General features: G+C 44.2%; 1 protein-coding gene across 1 annotated transcript in view; it reads left to right on the plus strand.

Annotated features, from left to right (window-relative positions):
* The window catches only part of CDHR1 (cadherin related family member 1), a 49,173-nt gene that overhangs the window by 18,958 nt on the left and 11,729 nt on the right, over positions 1 to 18,486 (plus strand). The window contains 7 exon segments of the mRNA XM_055793707.1: positions 352 to 430; positions 3,321 to 3,421; positions 5,194 to 5,397; positions 8,491 to 8,643; positions 13,189 to 13,353; positions 15,531 to 15,598; positions 18,224 to 18,452. Coding sequence (XP_055649682.1) covers positions 352 to 430; positions 3,321 to 3,421; positions 5,194 to 5,397; positions 8,491 to 8,643; positions 13,189 to 13,353; positions 15,531 to 15,598; positions 18,224 to 18,452 — 999 coding nt within the window.

Below are 18,486 nucleotides of genomic sequence, written 5' to 3' on the forward strand. Positions count from 1 at the left end.
CACACAGCACGGCCGTGGGGAGTGAGCAGCAGCGGGGATGTCCCCGCTTGGTATGGAGGTACGGTGCGTGGGCTGCAACATCGCTGGGAACAGCTGAAACTGTTGATGTAGGAACAGCACAGAGCTGGCTCAAGGAGGAGCATTCAGCTCCTGCTCTGCAAAGCCAAGCACTGAGTTTTTCCTGGGTGGGAGTCAGTGGCCCTTGCTGTCCTCCCCATACAGCACAAGCAAAAGTACCCACTCTCCACCCCACGCCTCACTGCAGAAAGACTTCAGTTTATTAATAAGCAGTTGCAATTTCACTGCTCTCTGATCTCAGCACGCAGACTGTGATTTCCCTTTTCTCCCCAGGGCTCTGAGGTCCTTACTGTTGTTGCTCTTGATGGAGACAGAGGAAAGCCTAACAGTATTCATTACTGCATCGTAAATGGTGAGTAGACTTGTCTTGTATGAAATCTGAAGGGCAGTCGAAACTAGATCTGACACTAAATTAGAATGGGATATGCTAGAGTTTAATAAAGCTGAGACAAACTCTCATGAAATAATGTCAGGTACCTCGAGCAACTCCAGGGCTTTGTCTACCAGAGAACAGCCAAGATACGATTCACTGGGTTTTAGTATCTGCTTCACAGAACTATGCTTGGAGTTATTAATGTTGCTGATTTGTTAGGCATCAGTAGCCTGCTTGTCATTTCAGAAAGCGTAAAGGAAGATGCAGTCACTGCTACTGAGCGTCTCTATCGTTTAATCTGGGAGGCGCGAGAATGCACTGGGAGACCCAGACGTGGTATTTAGAGGGAGAAGTTTATTAATATTGTGCTTAAAGTGGTTAAACGGCCAAACCTCTGATTTCTTAGAAGAAATGATACTTACCAGTGAAGAGATCCTGGTTGCACGCTGCACTGGGAGAATGTAGATGCTATCAAAAGATTAATGCTTTTCATCAGCTATTCTGAGAGTGTCTGTCGCACATCTTTTAATAGCATAAATGTGAGACTTAGCTGAACTGATGATTCATTAGCTGGTGAAGCTAACAACTTCTCCTAGCTAAACTCCAAGGCACAATTTTAGTTCTATTTGGTTCTCTCTTCCTCCAAAACAAGACTTTCATGGCAACTGGGCACCCCCACTCCCAGGTGTGAGAGATTCCAAAATTTCATCAGAGAAATCTGCAGTTGCAGAGCTACGCGGTAAAGTTCCTCGTTGCGTTACGTGATCTAAAGAGCAAGGTCTGGTGGGGACAGAGAGGGCTGCAGCTGAGGTTTTGCCTTGACATGGGACAGGACCCAAGCTGACGTTCCTTCTCCTCAGTGCAAGGGAATAGATAAAAGAGGGTAAAAGGAAAGTAGAAACATTGAGAAAAAAAGGTTCCAGAAGAGAATAGATGGAAAAGGAGAAAAGGTAAAAAGAAAGGTGGAGAATGAGGAGTAAGAACAAGTGGGATGAAAATATACTAGGCAAGGGAGAAATGGAGAAAAGAGAATAAGCGAAGGCAGATGAACCAAGGAATATGTCAAAGGGAAATAGGATTAACGAGGAAATATATTCAATTTCCAAAGAAAATAGATGACCAAAAAGGTGCTATAGCATAAAAAAAGTAAGTGATTAGGAACGAGTGGAAAATGAAGATGGAAGGGGATGACAGATAAGTAGCACAAAATACAACTTAATGGAGAGCAGGCTTTCTCATGCACATTAACACAGGATTTTTTTAGGGTGAAATGGAAAAGAAGGGAAGGAAATATGCTTTTAGTGTGTAGAAAGTAGAAGAAATAGAGAACAAAGACGACAATATGTTTCTGCCCCTGCACCTCAGGCCCTGACATTACTCGTGACAAGCCATTATTCCGATACCTGCAGGCTGGGTTGTCAATGGGCAAGAAAATACTACACACAAATAGGAGATTATTTATTCCTCATACGTATTTTTCGTCTGGGAAGTATGGGATAACTTCAGAAAATACTCCAGTCCTCTGAACATGCTGTACGAAAGAATAGACATAATGCTACATACCCTGAGTTCCTAATTTCCCTGTGATGCCTAGGCAATGGCATGAAGTACGGTGACTTAAAACCACTATTGACTTAAGCTGCTTCTCAGTCAGGATGCGCTTTCCAGGCCAATGTATCTTAATAATTGACCATTGTACGAGTCGATATCTGTTCAACGTTGTGTCTAGTGTACTTTAATGAAGTTGCAGTTATTGCAGGTGTTAGCAAAACAGGATACTATCAGATGGTTTAAAAATCAACATTGGAATTGAGTTAGAGAGAAAGATAAATGACTGGGCTTTCAGGTCATCATCCTTTATTTCTGAAGGCTTGGTCTTCTTCATTGTAAGGGTTTTCTTTTCTATTTCCTGCAATGGTAGGGTCTGCCACCAAGCATAGGTTGTGGCTGATACCGTACGTGGGGTAATGTGCAGGGGGACAGGGCAAGGCCCCTGAGCCGCCACCTGGTCCCCTCCCTGGTCCCCACCCTGCTTTTGACCATGATGGCGAGGTGGGGGCAGGCATTGTGGGGAGGCGCCGCTGCCTCTCTGCAAGCTGGCATTTGCTTCAGTGCAAATTCACCAGGTCTCCAGGGATGGCGGCCCCGTGCCTGGTCTTCGGTTCAGCTTGGTGGGAGTTAGGTCGGCAGCGGCAGGCAGCCTGCAGCCCTGTCCTGCCTGTGCCCAGCTCGGCCTCAATGCACAGAGCCTGGGCTTTACCCCAGATCCTCAAAAATCCCTTTTTGCTCAGGGCAGCTTTGCAGGAGGCGGAAAGGGTTTGAACAGCTGAATGTCTAAGGCCAGAAGATGCTTCTCCAGAGATGCTGTCTGCTGAAAGAGTGACTGTGTTTCTTTTAGGTAGTCAGATGTCTCACCTTAACTGATATTAGTGAGTTGAAATGTTCTTCAGTGCTTAATTATGCATTTGCTAATTACAATGAGGAATGTCTATTTTTATCTAAACCAGGGTATAAAGAAGACTGCATAATAGAAATGAAAACCAAATTTGCACGCCTGGTCGCTGAGGCTTGAAGGGAATCTGACCTGGGTTGGAAGGGGAAAGTGAGGGCAGATGCCCACAGGGGCAGAGCTCCACTGAGCCGTTCCTAGGGAAGGAAACCCTTTTTGGCCCTCATCTGTGTTCTCGGCTCACTGTGACCAGGCATAGAAATGCTTCGCTCGCTTTTCAAACACAGCTTCAAATCTACTAATGGATAGGGATACACATATGGACAAAGATATGCTTAATGAAGCGCACGGTTGATTGCTCATGCTTTTTCAGAAAAAGGAAGTGTGACATGTAACTAGAGCATCTTGGTTTTATTGCAGGAAGTGAAGATTCATTTGAAATTGGCAACACAACTGGAGCCATTTCTGTTATAAAAAGCCCAAATCAGCTCAAGAAAGAAGTGTATGAACTAAAAGTTCAGGTATGTTCCGTGGCCACTTGAAGACTGTTGGTCTTAAATGCTGTGAGTAGGCATGATTGTCTAATACAGCTCAATTTATAGCTGGCTTTACCTGTTTTAGAACCCTATATTTACCCCCTATATTTGAGCCGAGTGCCAGATAGCATAAAACGGAACAAAGTGCTTTTGTTCCCTTGGATATTTAGTGTCTAAATTACTTCCTTCAAATGAAGTCATCTTGTCCTAACTTCATCTCTGAGTCTAGAGAATCAACATCCTTTATAGCGTGTAGATATCTGTTCTATGTTTTTTCAGATTTTATTGCGAAAATGGGAATTACTGTCTTGTAACCTCCATGTGATGAGATAGGTAACTGCCAAATCTATGATTAGCAGTAGGGCTGGGGTAGATCATGCAATGTCCTAGCAGTATCCACTCCTGAAGCATTGATCAGCCACATACAAATACATGCTAACACCTTGATGAGGTGTAATACCAGTCTGACAGGCATTATTTAAAGCAGTTTCTGAAGACCAAGAATTTAAAAACGTAGCATTAAATTGTGAAGACTATATCAGTTCTCTTCAACAAACGCAGAATACAACCACAAGAGTTTGTCATGGTAAGGACGTTGTCTAAAGGCAGCTCTGGGGGCTTGCACGCTGCCAGAACCAAGGTAGCATCCCCAAGGGCACTTTCTTGTTAGTGAGCTCAAGCAGCTTGCTGAACCTGGGAGGTCATAGAGGTCCCATCATCTGAGTTAAACTTGGACACCATTTCTTCCCCTAATCTCCCTGGCTGACCGCAGTCTGCCAGCACTTCCCAGGTACAGGACTGGTTAAGCCCTTGCAAACCTTTCTGTTTCTCCTAGTTACATCTGTGGCAACCCAGAGCTTGGGCAGGCGACAAAAATCTGTCTGAGGCACCAAAAGAGTGTTGCATTACCCAGACTAGGTAGTGACAGGCACCTCAGTTACCAGACTAACATCTTCAGAGAAATTTAGCAGTCTAGTGCCTTTGGGTTTCAGCCTTTTAAGCAAAAAAAAACCAACCATGTTATAGATAGCTGTTTTGTTACAAGAAACCAGCTGGAGTCTCTGTCCTGACAAAAGAAACATTTTAGGTTCAATCCAGCAAATCAGGCTGCATGTTGAAAATGTTGAAACCCAGGCGGTTTTGAACTTTCAGTTCAGAAAAACGCCAAACAGGTTTGTTTGCCTGTCCAAAATATATCCAGTTTAAATTAAGCTCATCTGGACAGAAAAGCAGAATTGTAAATCAGAGACTAAATCTCAAAAAACTCCCATACGAACAAAAAGAAGTGTGTCACTTTTCCAAATATTTGCCTAGATACCACAAGTACAGTTTTTCTCACAGTTTTCAAGGCTGCAGTCCTTGCAGCAACATGAAAATCAACTACCTGTGGTACCACAGCAAATTTATAGATTGTGTTCCTTTTCTATTCTGTCAACACTTCAGGCAAGCAATTGTCTTACCTCTATTAGATTATCTGTCGTTAGAGAACTGTTTTCACCTAGGGTGAGTTAGAAAGCTCACAAAATGAGGAGGAGAATTTTTTCACTGGGGCTTTATTGGGACTGGTTTATTATCATAATCTACTAATCTTCATAAATTTCAGTGTGAAATGGACTGAGATTTCTGGAGAAATAAAAGGCTGTGAATCTTTGTACCGGTTAGCATGTTAGGGCATGCAGAACAGTACCTAAGCATGGAGCTGAGGAAAGAGAGTATACCCTCATCATTCTTCTCTCTCCCTCTCCTGCCCGCTGCAGGCAACAGAAGTCAGTCAGGAAGGTGAGACCTCCGTGTACGCTTTTGCCATGGTGACTATACGGGTAGTCGACCTCAACAACCATCCACCAACGTTCTATGGAGAAAATGGTCCCCAGAACAAATTTGAACTGACCATGTATGAGCACCCACCAGAAGGTGAAATCTTGAGGGGACTCAAGATTACAGTCAATGATTCAGATCAGGTAAGTGGAAACTAGGTGACTTGCAGTTTTCCAGCCTTATTTTCCCAAGAGTTGTCAGATGGGGAAATGTCATTTTAGGAACTCAACTATTTCACCTGCATTCCCCAGAAGCCTAGGGCAGATAAAGTAGTTGCAGGATCCATTACCACAGAGAGGTTGGACTCAGAAATATGCTTAGTCTGTCGTATAGCGTTATGTCCGTGAGCAGGGTCGCCCTAAAGCTGCAGCCCACTTCTTGCAGTGACCAAAGTTGAACAGTCCTTATGAACTTCCCCTGACTAGTGGCTGTATTCAGTTGTTGTCAGTGTAAATGTCCAAGCAGGTCCTCCCTTTGGAGATTTAGAGTTTCCAATCGCTTTAGTAACTTCAAGTGCATTTGCTGTCTGTATCTTCTCAGCCCTGCTGGAAACAATACAGCTTGTACCCTTACATTGCTTTTATTACAATATATTATTATTCTGGCCCTTATGTTTCAGCCAGAGTCTGCAGTGCATGCTTTGATAAATCATTCCCACTGGAGTGATATTTTTAGGTAATCTTAAAAATTATGCCAGAGCCAAACTAATTCTAACCAGATAAAGGGAAAAGACTCCATCCATCTCAGCCTGCTATCTAACTGACCTGTGATGCCCGTAGATACTATGGTGATGGTTGCTATAGGGATCCCTAAGCTAAATACTGTATGAATGGCATCCATCTGAGTTAGCCTGAGGTTAGGCAGCGACAAGAGAAAAGCTTAATGCATCCGAGAACTGCATCACTATTGGAAAGAGTGCTTTTATATAACCATGCTCAGTATTGTGCTGGTTTGACTGTATTGTACTCTATCAAACCCACTAGCTTCTTCCCCCCTCCCTCCTGCTGCTCTGCAGCAAGCAGATAAATGACTGCTTTCAAAGCAGTGCTACGTCTATCCTGCTATTGTCACAGGGGATGTTGCTGCAGAAGGAAAGAAACAAACCCCGTCTCTTCTATTTAGAAACAAAATATGTAGGTATCTTATATCGGCTGACAAAATATTCAGGATGCAAGTTAGGCTATAAAATAAGCAGAAAACATTGCTAAATACACTGTCTAGTTTTCTCAAGAAGCTTCCTAGTACAGTGTAAGGCATCCCTCTGGGGGAGGGGGGGGGGGTGCCATTCTTTCAAGGCATAGCATACGTTTTCCCTTCCACATGAGACAACAATATAAAGGAGAAAAATTAACATATGTCTGTTTCTGTCACGGCCATTAGTGACTCTTGGGGGAGTGGATGGTGCGGTGAGAAGGAGGAAGCTGTGGACAAGGTCTGTTTTAGCCCTACAGTTTGATGGAAATGCCATCTTTACTTGCAAGAACTTTATGCAGATATTTCTCCCCCAACCCTCTTCCTCTGATAGACACAGCTTAGGGCTCAGTGCTATTGTTCCTGCAGTCATCCCTGTGTCTCAGGGCTGGCTGCTTGGAGACATGCAGCAGCACAGCTTGCTCCAGGCAGATCTGGGTTCGGTGGACATCACTGTCAGAAATGACTCAGCTGACGGAGAGAGGCAGTTCTCTCACTGCCCCCTGCCACCGCCACGTACAGTCCCAAGCACAGAAGACTTTGTACAGTCAGGTGGTGTGCTTTCCCCATCAGCGCTATTTTCCATAATCCAGTGGCTCTGGCTTTGTGCATCTAGCTGTACTACCCAGCAAAAGAGCTCCTGTTGTCACCTCTGTAGCTGGGAAAGTTTGTATGACCAGATGACACAGACCATCGAGTTTGGATCCCAGATCATTCTGTTTTACTTGGGGGACTATGGCTGAATACTTTTCCTCTTGACATGAGCTAAGGTTGCAGCGAGAACTGCTCATAACAAGCCCTCCGGTGGTACAGCCAAAAGTAGAGTTATGCTGTTTGAAAGGTATTATTAGAAATTCTTCATCTCAGGTTTCATGCTAGGGGGAGAAGGTGGCACCAGCCAGGCAGCGAATCTCGCTGGTTTGTCACAGTGTAAACATGACATTGAGAAACTGGTGAAGTCAGAGAGCTGGTGAAGTGGGCTCAGCTCATTTTCCCACCTCCCCTGTAAGGCAGAAGTATCAGAATCTCCATTTCATCTTTTCCCTTCTGTGCTCCAGTTTGCTTTATAAGAATTGGTCTGGCCAGGTAACAAGCGACAGGACAAGAGGAAAGGGCCTCACGTTGTGCCAGGGGAGGGTTAGATTGGGTGTGAGGGAAAATGTCTTCTCTGAGAGGGTGGTAAAGCATTGGAACAGGCTGCCTAGGGAGGTGGTGAAATCACCACCCCCAGAGGTGTTTAAAAAACATGTAGACGTAGTGCTTAGGAACGTGGTTTAGTGGTGGGCTCGGCAGTGCTGGGTTAACAGTTGGACTTGATGATCTTAAAGATCTTTTCCAACCTAAAAGATTCAATGATTGTATATAATGGGATTTGGATTCTCACTTCACCTGGAGCTGTCAAAAATATGTGTCGGATTTTATTCTGCCCAAGTTGGGCTCCTCTCTCCCCCCAGGTGCATCAGCTTCCAGAAGGTTTAGTGGCTTTGACTCTGGGCTGGCTTAGTCCAGTCAGTGCAAACTGTGGGGTACCACCTCTGCTTGGAGGTGGCACATCTTTGTGGCTCTGCATCATCCCAGGCTGTGAGCTTTTAGGACATAGGCTGGGATTTTGAGGAGTCCATTGTCCTGATGCAGACAGTTCAGTTGTCTTCCCTTGGCAGGAACCAGGGCTCGCCTGCCCGTATGCACGTGGTGTTATCTCTGTCACCTGCGCTGGTTCACAGTGCATGGCACCAAGCCCAAGGGTGCTTGCCGCAAGATCCCTCTCTTAACCAGTCCCGCTGCAGGGTTTTTCCATTATGACTGGAAGAATAACCAAGCTTGTCAATCTATTTTAAGAAAAGCTGTGTCCGTCTTGTGACCAGGGATGGAGGGATTATATAACTAAGCTTCTTAGCAGTCTCTTGCCCAAGGGATGGAGAGCAGAGGGCTCTAAGCAGTAAGACTTGTTCTAATTTTATACAGTGTGAAGAAACAGAGCCAATCTAGGCTGTAAGAAGCGCATCGTTTACTGAAAACAGTGCCATGTCTGCTTTTATTCACAGGGAGCCAATGCTAAATTCAACCTCCGTCTTATTGGACCTGGTGGCATCTTCCGAGTGGTCCCCCAAACTGTCCTGAATGAGGCTCAGGTTACAATAATAGTGGAAAATTCTGCTGCTATTGACTATGAAAAATTCAAGTTGTTAACCTTCAAGGTACTTCTGCTTTCCGGGTCTTCTCTGCCTGTGTATAAGATGTGTGTGTGATGGCTTATGTATCTGATGGGATTTAGCTTCTTAATCCGTCTGGAGCTGTCTGATGCATTGTCAGTGATATTATATTCCATGTAAGGCAAACTCATTTCTGCCTCTGGTTCATCAACTTCCAAAGGTTTAATGGGTGCATCTGTGGACTAATTTAGTCCAGTCAGTGCAAAATGTTGAGTATTATCTCTCTGTGGAAGCTGCATATGTTGGTGGCTCTGAGTCATTCTAGGCTGAACCCTAAGGCTGTTATTTCTGCTTTTACAATGATAAATTCACAGGATGAAACCCTAATTTCTCTGGGGCCAGAATATTACCTGCTTAGTCCTAAGTAATTTGGTTCACGATCATGCTTTTGAATGTTGGCAGGCTGAAGACCCCAGCTGACTGGAAGAAAATTTCCCCAAATTGCTCACTGCCCTTGTCAGAGTGTATCTAGATATATGGCCTTTTGCAGACTGACCTGAGGCATCTCACCCATGCTTTAAGCCAGCCATACGAAAGCCAGCTTTCACCCGAAAGCTGGACCCTTGCACTACCACCTTCCCTGGCGGATTCATTGGCTCATCAGCAAGATAATTAAGTAGTCTGGTTTTATATCAGCTGCCTCTGAACATGAATATAGATGGGTCAGTTCTGACAGCAAAGCATGGCACAGACAATCCCTGTAATTGCTAAAAAAAAAAATTAAAAAATTGCCAAAACTATCTAGCTGGGTATTAACATATGCTAGTTTTAATTTTGTACAGAAAGTGGCATTTTTTACACATTCCACAAGCCAGCTACCTGGATTTTGTTCTCTCCTTTGCTACATGGTTTGCTTTGTGTCCTTAGCAAGTTCCACTGCAGTATGCTTCATGTCTCCTCTTGCAATGCTCCTTAGCCATTTTGAGTTTCATAGGTTATAGATGCTACAAAAATGTGAGGCATCATTATGGTATTAAAATGGAAGATTCTGAAAGGGCTATAAAGTGCTACCGAAACTAATTATAATAAGCGCACATTTATTCAGGTTAAACTACCAAAAGACCAGTAAAGAAGTTACACGTGGCCTCCTCATGAATACTAATAGAAATCAAAGTAGTTCATGTGATTGCCATAAACACTGAAAGAATTAATTACCAGGAAAAAGGATATTGTTTTTTTTTTAGCTTAAGCAGTTACTCACATTTATTTTTTTTATGAAATTATTTCTACTGGAGAAGTCCATAAGGCTTTGCTAAAAATGAAGAGCCTTTGTTTAGTTTCCAAATTAAGAAGGTGCAGCTGGATGATATGGTAGTAATATATGGCACCAAATACTTGATAAAGACCTCATTGCTGTCTCCATTTCCCTGAAAAGTTCAAATCACTTCCTACCCAGTTTTATTTGCCAATGTAGTCAGTCTTGTTAGAATTTTGCATGACATAAGAATACATTCCTATTTAACATGTATCCCAAAGCAGCTTTGAAAAGCTGTTTTCGGGGGAGGATGGGTATCTGTAAGCAATGAGTCTTCTCCTCTGGTTTGTTATTAAACAGGAAAACGCTAGAGAGGAACTAAAGCCAGTTTGACTGGGAGATGCACTGAAAAACTACCTGAAGCAAAGGCTACTAGATAAAATCTATCTTCCATTTACGGTTGTCTCTCAAAGGCAGTTGGTAGTCAGGACCTCCTTAATTTTCGGCTGGCCAAGAGCTAGAGTGGGTTTCCCAAGGCATGGCAGCGGTGGTAATTCGTACCCCTTCAGCCTCTTAGAGCTCCAGTCCCTCTGCCGCAGGGGCCAGACGTCGCTGTCCCACCTTGTCCTGGGCTGACATACTCTGAGGGCCAAATTTCCCGTGTTCCACCCCCTGCAGCTTGGAGCACATGGTGCCTTGACAGGAGCCTGGACACTCCTGCCCCTCACAGCCTGCCCACTCACATCTCCCACAGACCAGGACCAAATGAGGCTGCGGTTATCTCCAGTTGCCAAAATCAAACGCTATTTTAAAAAATGTGCCTGCCAATTTTAAGATTACATCTCAGTTTCCTCTTCTGACCTGTATTAATTTTTACTGTGTAGTCCTGTGAAGTAACAGTTCTATGCTACGTTTTTTCTCTCTCTGCATAAAACCAACAATTCAGCTCTGCATAAGACATTGCAGGCAAGTAAGCTGACAAAAATCCCTCCCTGAAGGAAGATGTTGTCAGTGTGTTGACATAGCTGGACTATGGCTGCTAAAAAGAAAGGGAACTGAAAATGAATGTAGGAAACAAAGCAAAACTGCTAAGCTCTCATAAGGCATTCTAAGATTAGCTGATTCCAGCAGCAAAGATCATTTCACTGCAGATGATATAATTTAATTATAGCTCCATGTACATGATCAACAATAAGATTTTACCCCTGTGCTGCTTTAGGAGCTGAGATTGCTCATGAGCAGCTTTTTGCCGATGTCTGTATGCCTGGTCTTTGAACACAGAAGTTAGCGCAGAGACCCAGTGACCGAACTCCCCTTTTAGGGCAGATGTGTCCTGTAGTAATTACAAGCAATCCTTCAAGATTCACTTCTTCAAGAACCCTTTTGTTGCTTTTTTTCCAGCCATTAGAATTGTTCACACAGCAGGAGCAGCTCCAGGAGATGATCCCGAGATAGCCTTTTCCCTGTCTACCTGAAGTGCTCCCTCCTATCCCCAAATCCTGTCACCTCTGAGTGGTACAAACTCCTCCGAACGTGGCAGGGCAGGGTCGGCAGTGCCAGCACCGCCTGCCCATGGGGAGCTGCGACACGGTGGGAGGCAGGCGCACGGTGCGGGAAGGGTGAGCCCCCACAGCCCCCACCTCCGCACCCACGGAGGAGGAGATGCCGTGGCAGCCCTGCTCTACCTTCCGAAGCTTAAAGCTCCCTCAGGCATTCACCCTCTTTGAGGGAGCTCCTGGAACAGACACCTACGGGGAATTAAAACCTGTGCCACTAGACTTTTCAGTTGAGCTTCTCATATCTCAGTTAGCTGTCCTGCTCGCAAGTCTATTAGTGGTGTGCTGGCCTCAGGAGAGTTCTAGAGCCCTCCTGCTTCGTGTTAACTAGGTCTTTACCCAAAGATGAAAACCAAAGGGTTGACCACTGGTTGTTGTGTGAACCATTCAGGTTCAGCCCCTGCAGAGCCCAAGACTGATGTCCTAGTGCCGATGCTGTGTGTTGCAGCCACCCACCAGGGACCAGGCGCAGGGGCCGGAGGCTGTGAAGGACTCACTGTCTGTCTGTACCTGTTGCTGAAACTGCTTTTGCTCAGTCACACAACACCTGAGCAATAGGCTTGCTGCTTTACTAGCTCAGGCTTCCTCCTGATAGCCCCCTAATCTACTGTGGAGCCAGCAGACACAGCAGAAATGCTGCTGCTGTTTTGCCTTCGACTAAGAGTAAGAGAGGAAAATTTCGGTGCTAAGTAGCTGAAGTCCTGCTGGAAAGTGCTTGCCTGAGGCTTTGGAGGTGACTCGCCAAATACTTGCTCAGGTCTGTTCCCAAGTGGGGAGCTGAGAGCTCCCTGCTGCCTACTGAGAGCTGCTGTGCACCAGGCGCCTGGGTTATCCCCTGCCTTCTCTGTGGTGACTGCTCTTCCCTGCATCGATTCCCTGTGTGCTGGGGGCAATGTAAGAAACCCACTTGCTGACCCAGCAGTGCCATCCCTCAGCTGAGGGGAGGATAGGTGTGCACTCACGTTAAGCTCTGCTGACAGCCAGCCAGAACATCCACCCTGCTGGCTTCTCCCCACCCCTGGTTCTGCTGTACGGGGCTGCCTGCCCTTTCAGGTGAGCAGAGTTATGAGAATGTGTTATGCCAGAGCTCTCTGTTTCTCCTCGGAGGCAGTGAGGCAATCCAAAAGTCCCAGTGGGTATCTGATAAAGTCCTAGTCAGCACAAGGCAGTGAGGGTAGGGTCCCAAGGAGTTTGGTGGTAGGAGTTCTCACAGACTTTCTGAAGGGGGGTTCTACTGTATGTGCCTGATCCCTGACCATCCAACATTTGGGGTGGGGGTACTGCTGCTTCCAAACAGCCCAGGGTACCGGTTCTCTCATCTCCTTGCCCTGTTTGGTGCAGTTTATTGCCCTGACTTCTTCCCTGACTAAGAATTTATGCTTCCTCTGCAAAGGATTGTGATTCAGTGTACAAGGTTCTTCAAAATTATTCGGTGCTTATGTTTCTCTGTGTTCTCGGAGCTGCCCAGGGATAGGTGTTTGCTTGCTTCTGTTACAGCTTTTTGAGCTGTGTTGGTCAGTTATGACCAATTGCATTTGTCCCATGAAGTCTAATATGTATACACAGGTTGGAACTCCTCTTTCCGCAGCTTGACTGCCCATCACAGGATTGCACAAACAAGCCTAGGCTGCACACTGACCCAGCTCATCCTCTCCCTGTTTTTGAGCTGTTTGGTCCAACCAGGCTGAAATGTACAAATGTGCCGTGGGTAGTGGAAAGAAGCTCCTTTAAGAAGTAATAATAGCTGCTTTTAGTAACTTCCTGGTTTTCTCTTCTTAGCTTCTTGCAATAGAGGTGAACACACCAGAGAAATTCAGCTCGACGGCTGATGTAGTGATACGCTTGCTGGATACGAATGACAATGTCCCAAAGTTCTCCTCCGATTACTACATTGCCAGGATCCCTGAGAACTCCCCGGGAGGCTCTAACGTAGTTGCTGTTACAGTAAGTTTCATTAATCTCTTAAGAAAGGCTCTCTTTTCTAAGTGTCTGTGGTGACAGTTCAAGTACCTTAAAACTGGTGGACAGAGGCAAGTAGCAAATCGTACTCACCGTCGGCTTCTGGACTCCAGTTCCTTTCGAGCATCAACAAAAAAAAGCAAACAAAAAAAAACTTCTGAAAAAAATAAAGTTTTAGGCAAATGTTTTTCAGAACAACAAATTCACTTTGATTTTTAATTAAAGGCCTTCTGCTTTTAAGACAGATCACAGGGTCTGTGAGTACTAAGAAAGCCCCTGTTAAATCAGTGTCCAGCAGGAAGAGTCGGTTGTGACAGTTCCACTGATCGTGGAATTGGATTTACTGGATTTGCTTGCTTAAGTATGAGTAAAAAGAAAACAAGATGGCTGCTTAGCAGGTATTAGTCTCCTCCTCCTGGGAGGAATCTGGCTTCTAAATGCAGAATTAGACAATTAATGAAGGCAAGAATATAACATTAAAAGACTTAGAGCTGGGAAAGAAAGTTGTCTATGTAAGTGTCTTCTCACAGCAGGAAAAATATGCCTATAGATTTCCCAGTATATCACATTTTCATAGAAATAAAATCAGGGTATCACATGGGCCCTGTGTGCTGGAGAATCATTTCCAGCGGTCGGTTGATGAGAGCTGTGTCTCTTCGGTGCAGCTGCTAGGACTGGAAACAGACCTGGTGTCCCAAAGGCAGGAGAGCTCCTGGCCACATGGGGCTCGGTGGGTGATGCAAGTCGCCTGGCGGAGGCCTCACAGGTAGGGATGACGGACACAGGTTGCCAGAGATCTCCAGCACAGGCTGGCTGTGAGTAAGAAAGAAAATTAAATAATCATGATAATAAAGTGCTGAAGGCAAATTTTAGCAATGGAAGAATGAAAGCTGAGAAGCAGAACATAAACAATACAGAAAAGGTTATTAGAGGAAACAGATAGGAAAGCTGTAGAAAACAGAGACTTCCAAACATCACTATCTTTGCAGCAAGAGCAATAAAAAATGCCCAAGGTGAGAAGAAAAGAAAGATTTCTTTTTTAAAGTTTGCAAAAGCAGCAAAAGTAGCCATTCTGAGCCAAGGTACACAGGACAGCATAGCTGAGGAATCCGTGTAGCATTTACTGTCATGTGCTGTCACTCAGTACTTGACCCAGAATCACAAATATACTTGACAAGTTGAGGCACTCCAAGGACTCAGGATACCAATTCTGGCAGAAGTCCCAAGTGTGCAAATATTTTAGGAACAGTTAGGCAGTCCTAAAGTAGACTGAGGTCAAAATTATGGGATGAGAGCATCTGACAAGCTCACACCGAAGAACTAAAGAACAGCTGCAGTAGGGCTGCAGGTGGGTTACGCTAACCATGCAGGAATCAAAGGCATTGTCCTGGTTTCCAAACAGTCAAGCAAGGTGATGAATGAATCAGCCGCTGCTGCCATGAATTTTGATGGCCAGGTACAAAGGTATAACGTAACACCACCTCAGAGCGATCCGAGAAGCAGGGGTTTATGGAAATAGCTGTTACCAAATCAATAGCTTTCCTAGTCCTGGGCTGAGAAAGGAAGCCAACAGGAGTCTGGAAGAAAGATATCATCTGGTGTAGTATCTGCATTACTAAAAGTCACACAGGCACAAGAGTGATTAAAATATAAGCAAAGCTGAAATATTGTGTATAGCTTGAAACATTTGTTATGCATTACTTTAAATTGAATCAAACAAGCAGAGGCTTAAAAAATACTCTATACAAAGTAAATAATTTTTTCTGGGGAATATACATTAATATTTAACTGATAATTAGGAAAGTTTGAGAGAGGGTAGTTTGTTGGTGTCATTGAGATTAGCTTCATCTCTATTAAAGGGAGGATGTGTTAAATGTCAATGGATGGAGCCATCTAGTGGCTTTCTCCCTGCTCGAGCCTCTGGGCACCCGCCTGGCCAGGAGACAGGAGGCATCTCAGCAGCTTCCCTGGGACAGTGACCTTCCCTGGTGTTAGATTTTGCAGTTTTCTAAGTGTACATTTATGTGATTTCTCCCTAAAAATGTGATGGCAAAAAGAGTGAAAATCATTTGGGTTTTCTACATAGCCTGTTGTTAAAAGAAAATTGAAACATTTCTTTTTTGCAATTTAGTAAAGAATGACACTGATTTTCTTTTCTTAAGGCTACAGATCCAGATTCAGGGCTTTGGGGAGAAGTCAAGTACTCTATCTATGGAACAGGAGCAGATCTGTAAGTAAACCAAAAAAAAAAAAAAAAGCCCAAACAAAAACCCACAACAAAAAAACCTATATAGCCTCTAAGCAGAGTTTTAAAAGAATTTAAAAAAGCCACAAAAAAACAAACAAACAAACAAACAAAAAACCACCACAGGCTAATTCTTGACCTGCTCATTTCTAAAGGACATTTATGCTGTGTTCTTTGTGAGTTCTGTGAAAACAACAATAGAAAACCTAATGTGATCGTTAAACATCTGCTTCATGAACCCATGGAATTTTACCCACAAGCCCCCAAAGAGATATAAGACATCTGAAGTACTAATGCACAGACCTGTTCAATCACCATTTGAAAGACACTTGTGAAAGAAAGAGGAGGTTTTGGTCTAGTTGTCGTGAAAAGTCAGGTCTGGAGGGGAAAAAAATCCCTTGCTCTTTCCCCTTCCATTTCCGTATAGCTGTATAAATAGTCCGGTTTCTTGTCAAAACAAATCAAAGATGGCAAGACCTTCAAGAATATAAACTTCAGCTTTGGAGGACAGCTGCACTGGGTGTTCAAGGCATTTTATATATGTAAGCCTAAGAGCCCTGCATCAAGGAAGAAAGGAATCTGATGCTTACTTGATTTTGTGGTGATGCCTAGCTCCCTCTCCCTGTCTTTGGGGGCAGTGCTGGGGTGAGAGCATCCTTGAAACAAAGGTTTCTCCCACACTGTTTCCCCCCCAGTAGTTGCACTGGTTCCTTGGTTGGGGCTGCCAGCCATGGCTAGCATCACCGGCCATCACAGATATTGCTACTGGAACCTGCAGCTCCTGGGTATGGTGGGGCTGCAGGGCAGAACATTGCAATGAGTGAGCTTTTCAGGCACTCATCCCCAGAATCCATTTTTCTTCCTACATTATCCACCTGGAGTTAAAGCTGAACTCTTCTTATTAAGGTGAAAGCCATTTAGGAGGCACAATCAAAGCCCAAAATCCACGATGTTAAGGGTGAACCTCTTCTGTAGCCAGAAGGATACACATATGGGAGCATTTCCACGATGGATTATTTTGAGCTCTTCACTAAGTCCTTAAGCTAGCTGCTAACTGCATAGAGGCAAGCAGGCAAAGGTCATGTCGTGCAGGCAGACCTCTTAGGTTTAGAATGTAGCAGCTGGTGCAAAGAAACTTGTGAAGGTTGGTGATGAAGGATTTAGAAAAAAAACCAGGAGTGCAACTTTATTCTGATTGGAATTAGGGGGATGCTCAGACTCAGTGTTTTATGCTGTTGAATAAGGAAATTAAAATGTCAAGACTTTCTTTTCCTTCCTAAGTATGAGATATTTTTTTTCTTGTGCCAGAATGGCATGGCTCTGGAAGGCTGGATTGATTTCCTAGCCCTGGGACCTCTAGACCTGCTGAACACACAGTTTGATGCAGATTTAAGTTTCAATTAGAAGCATGATTTTTTTGTGTGTCAGTTTGCGTTGGCAGAAGGATGAGTTATCCTGGAGTAAGAGGAATAGTGTTTCCTATTGAAGATAAAACCATTATGCTGGCAATCCTATATCTAAGCTGCTAGTGTGAGCGGGTTACGCTGCTGTAATGTCTTCATATTTCAGTGCTTCTAGTCTCCCACTAAAATGGGGGTGATGAGAGTCCTCTCTGCATGGTTAGGCTGGGTTGGGTGCTAAGGAGGCACTTGGCACAGGCACTGTCCCCTACCGAGATTTGGCACAGCTCCTTCCACCTCCAGGTCTTGGCTTTCATCAAGCCGTGTATTTGTATTTAATAGGGTAATGAAAACAATTGAAGAGCCTGGATTATTAAGTGCCCGTTTTATAACGTCTCTCAATTGTGCTCACAGAGGAAACACAGAAAATATTTTGTTATCCTGTACATTAATAAAAGCGTATATAAAACTTTTCATCTGTTAAACACCCTACTGCTTGGAGCCGACGCTGGCAGTCCATTTTAAAAAGCCACCGTGTTGGGATCTTCTCTATAAATCCAAGCTTTTGGCTGACACTTTTGACAGTGTCTCAGTAATTACAAATGTGTAGAATCAAACTTGCTATCAATAAATCTGAACACCCACTCCATCCCAGTGCCAGTCTATGGAAAAATGATTATTTTTGGAGGGGGTAATTTGCCCTGCACTTTGGGGGATTTAAGAGCAGCCATTTTTCTTACCCATTCTGAGAAGTAAAGAGCTTAAATATGATATGTGGCATGCTTTCCTTAGCTATTGAGGTGATATCGTTCAATCTTAATTTATGCAGGACATGATCTAATATATTGTACTTACAAACTGGAAAAAAAATAAATAGGCAGTTCCTTAATGTTTTAACGCAAAGAAATCACTCTGTGAGAAGGCCATCACACTGAGCATTTACTGAGGACAAAGACTTTAACAGAAAATGCAGCTTAAATGGCTAATGCATAATTGAAAAACACCAGACACTGATAGTTTCAAAACTAAAGGATCTAGACAAAAATAGGTAGAGTGAATGATTTGGAATCATCAGCCAGACAGGAGTTAGGTGAAGAGTACCAATCTTTGGGCGCAGCAATTCCGTGTTTAGAGCCCACCTTTGCCCTAGGCTGTAAACACACATTAAGTGACCCAAAAACCCAGAAGTTTTTCCATGCTTCTTTTCCAGGTTCCTAATCCACCCATCAACTGGTATAATTTACACCCAGCCCTGGGCTGTATTAGATGCTGAAGTGAACTCAAAGTATAATTTCTATGTGAAGGCAGAGGACACGGATGGGAAATACAGCCTGGCTGAAGTGTTTATCACTGTGCTAGATGTCAATGACCACTCTCCAGAGTTCAATGAAAACATCCAGGAAAAGACAATGATTATCGGGTCACCAGTGAAGATCGAGGTGAGAGATGACACAGTGTGTCGCAAAGCAGAGT

Source organism: Falco peregrinus, chromosome 1 (assembly GCF_023634155.1).
Source record: "Falco peregrinus isolate bFalPer1 chromosome 1, bFalPer1.pri, whole genome shotgun sequence".
In the NCBI taxonomy this organism is placed as follows: domain Eukaryota; kingdom Metazoa; phylum Chordata; class Aves; order Falconiformes; family Falconidae; genus Falco; species Falco peregrinus.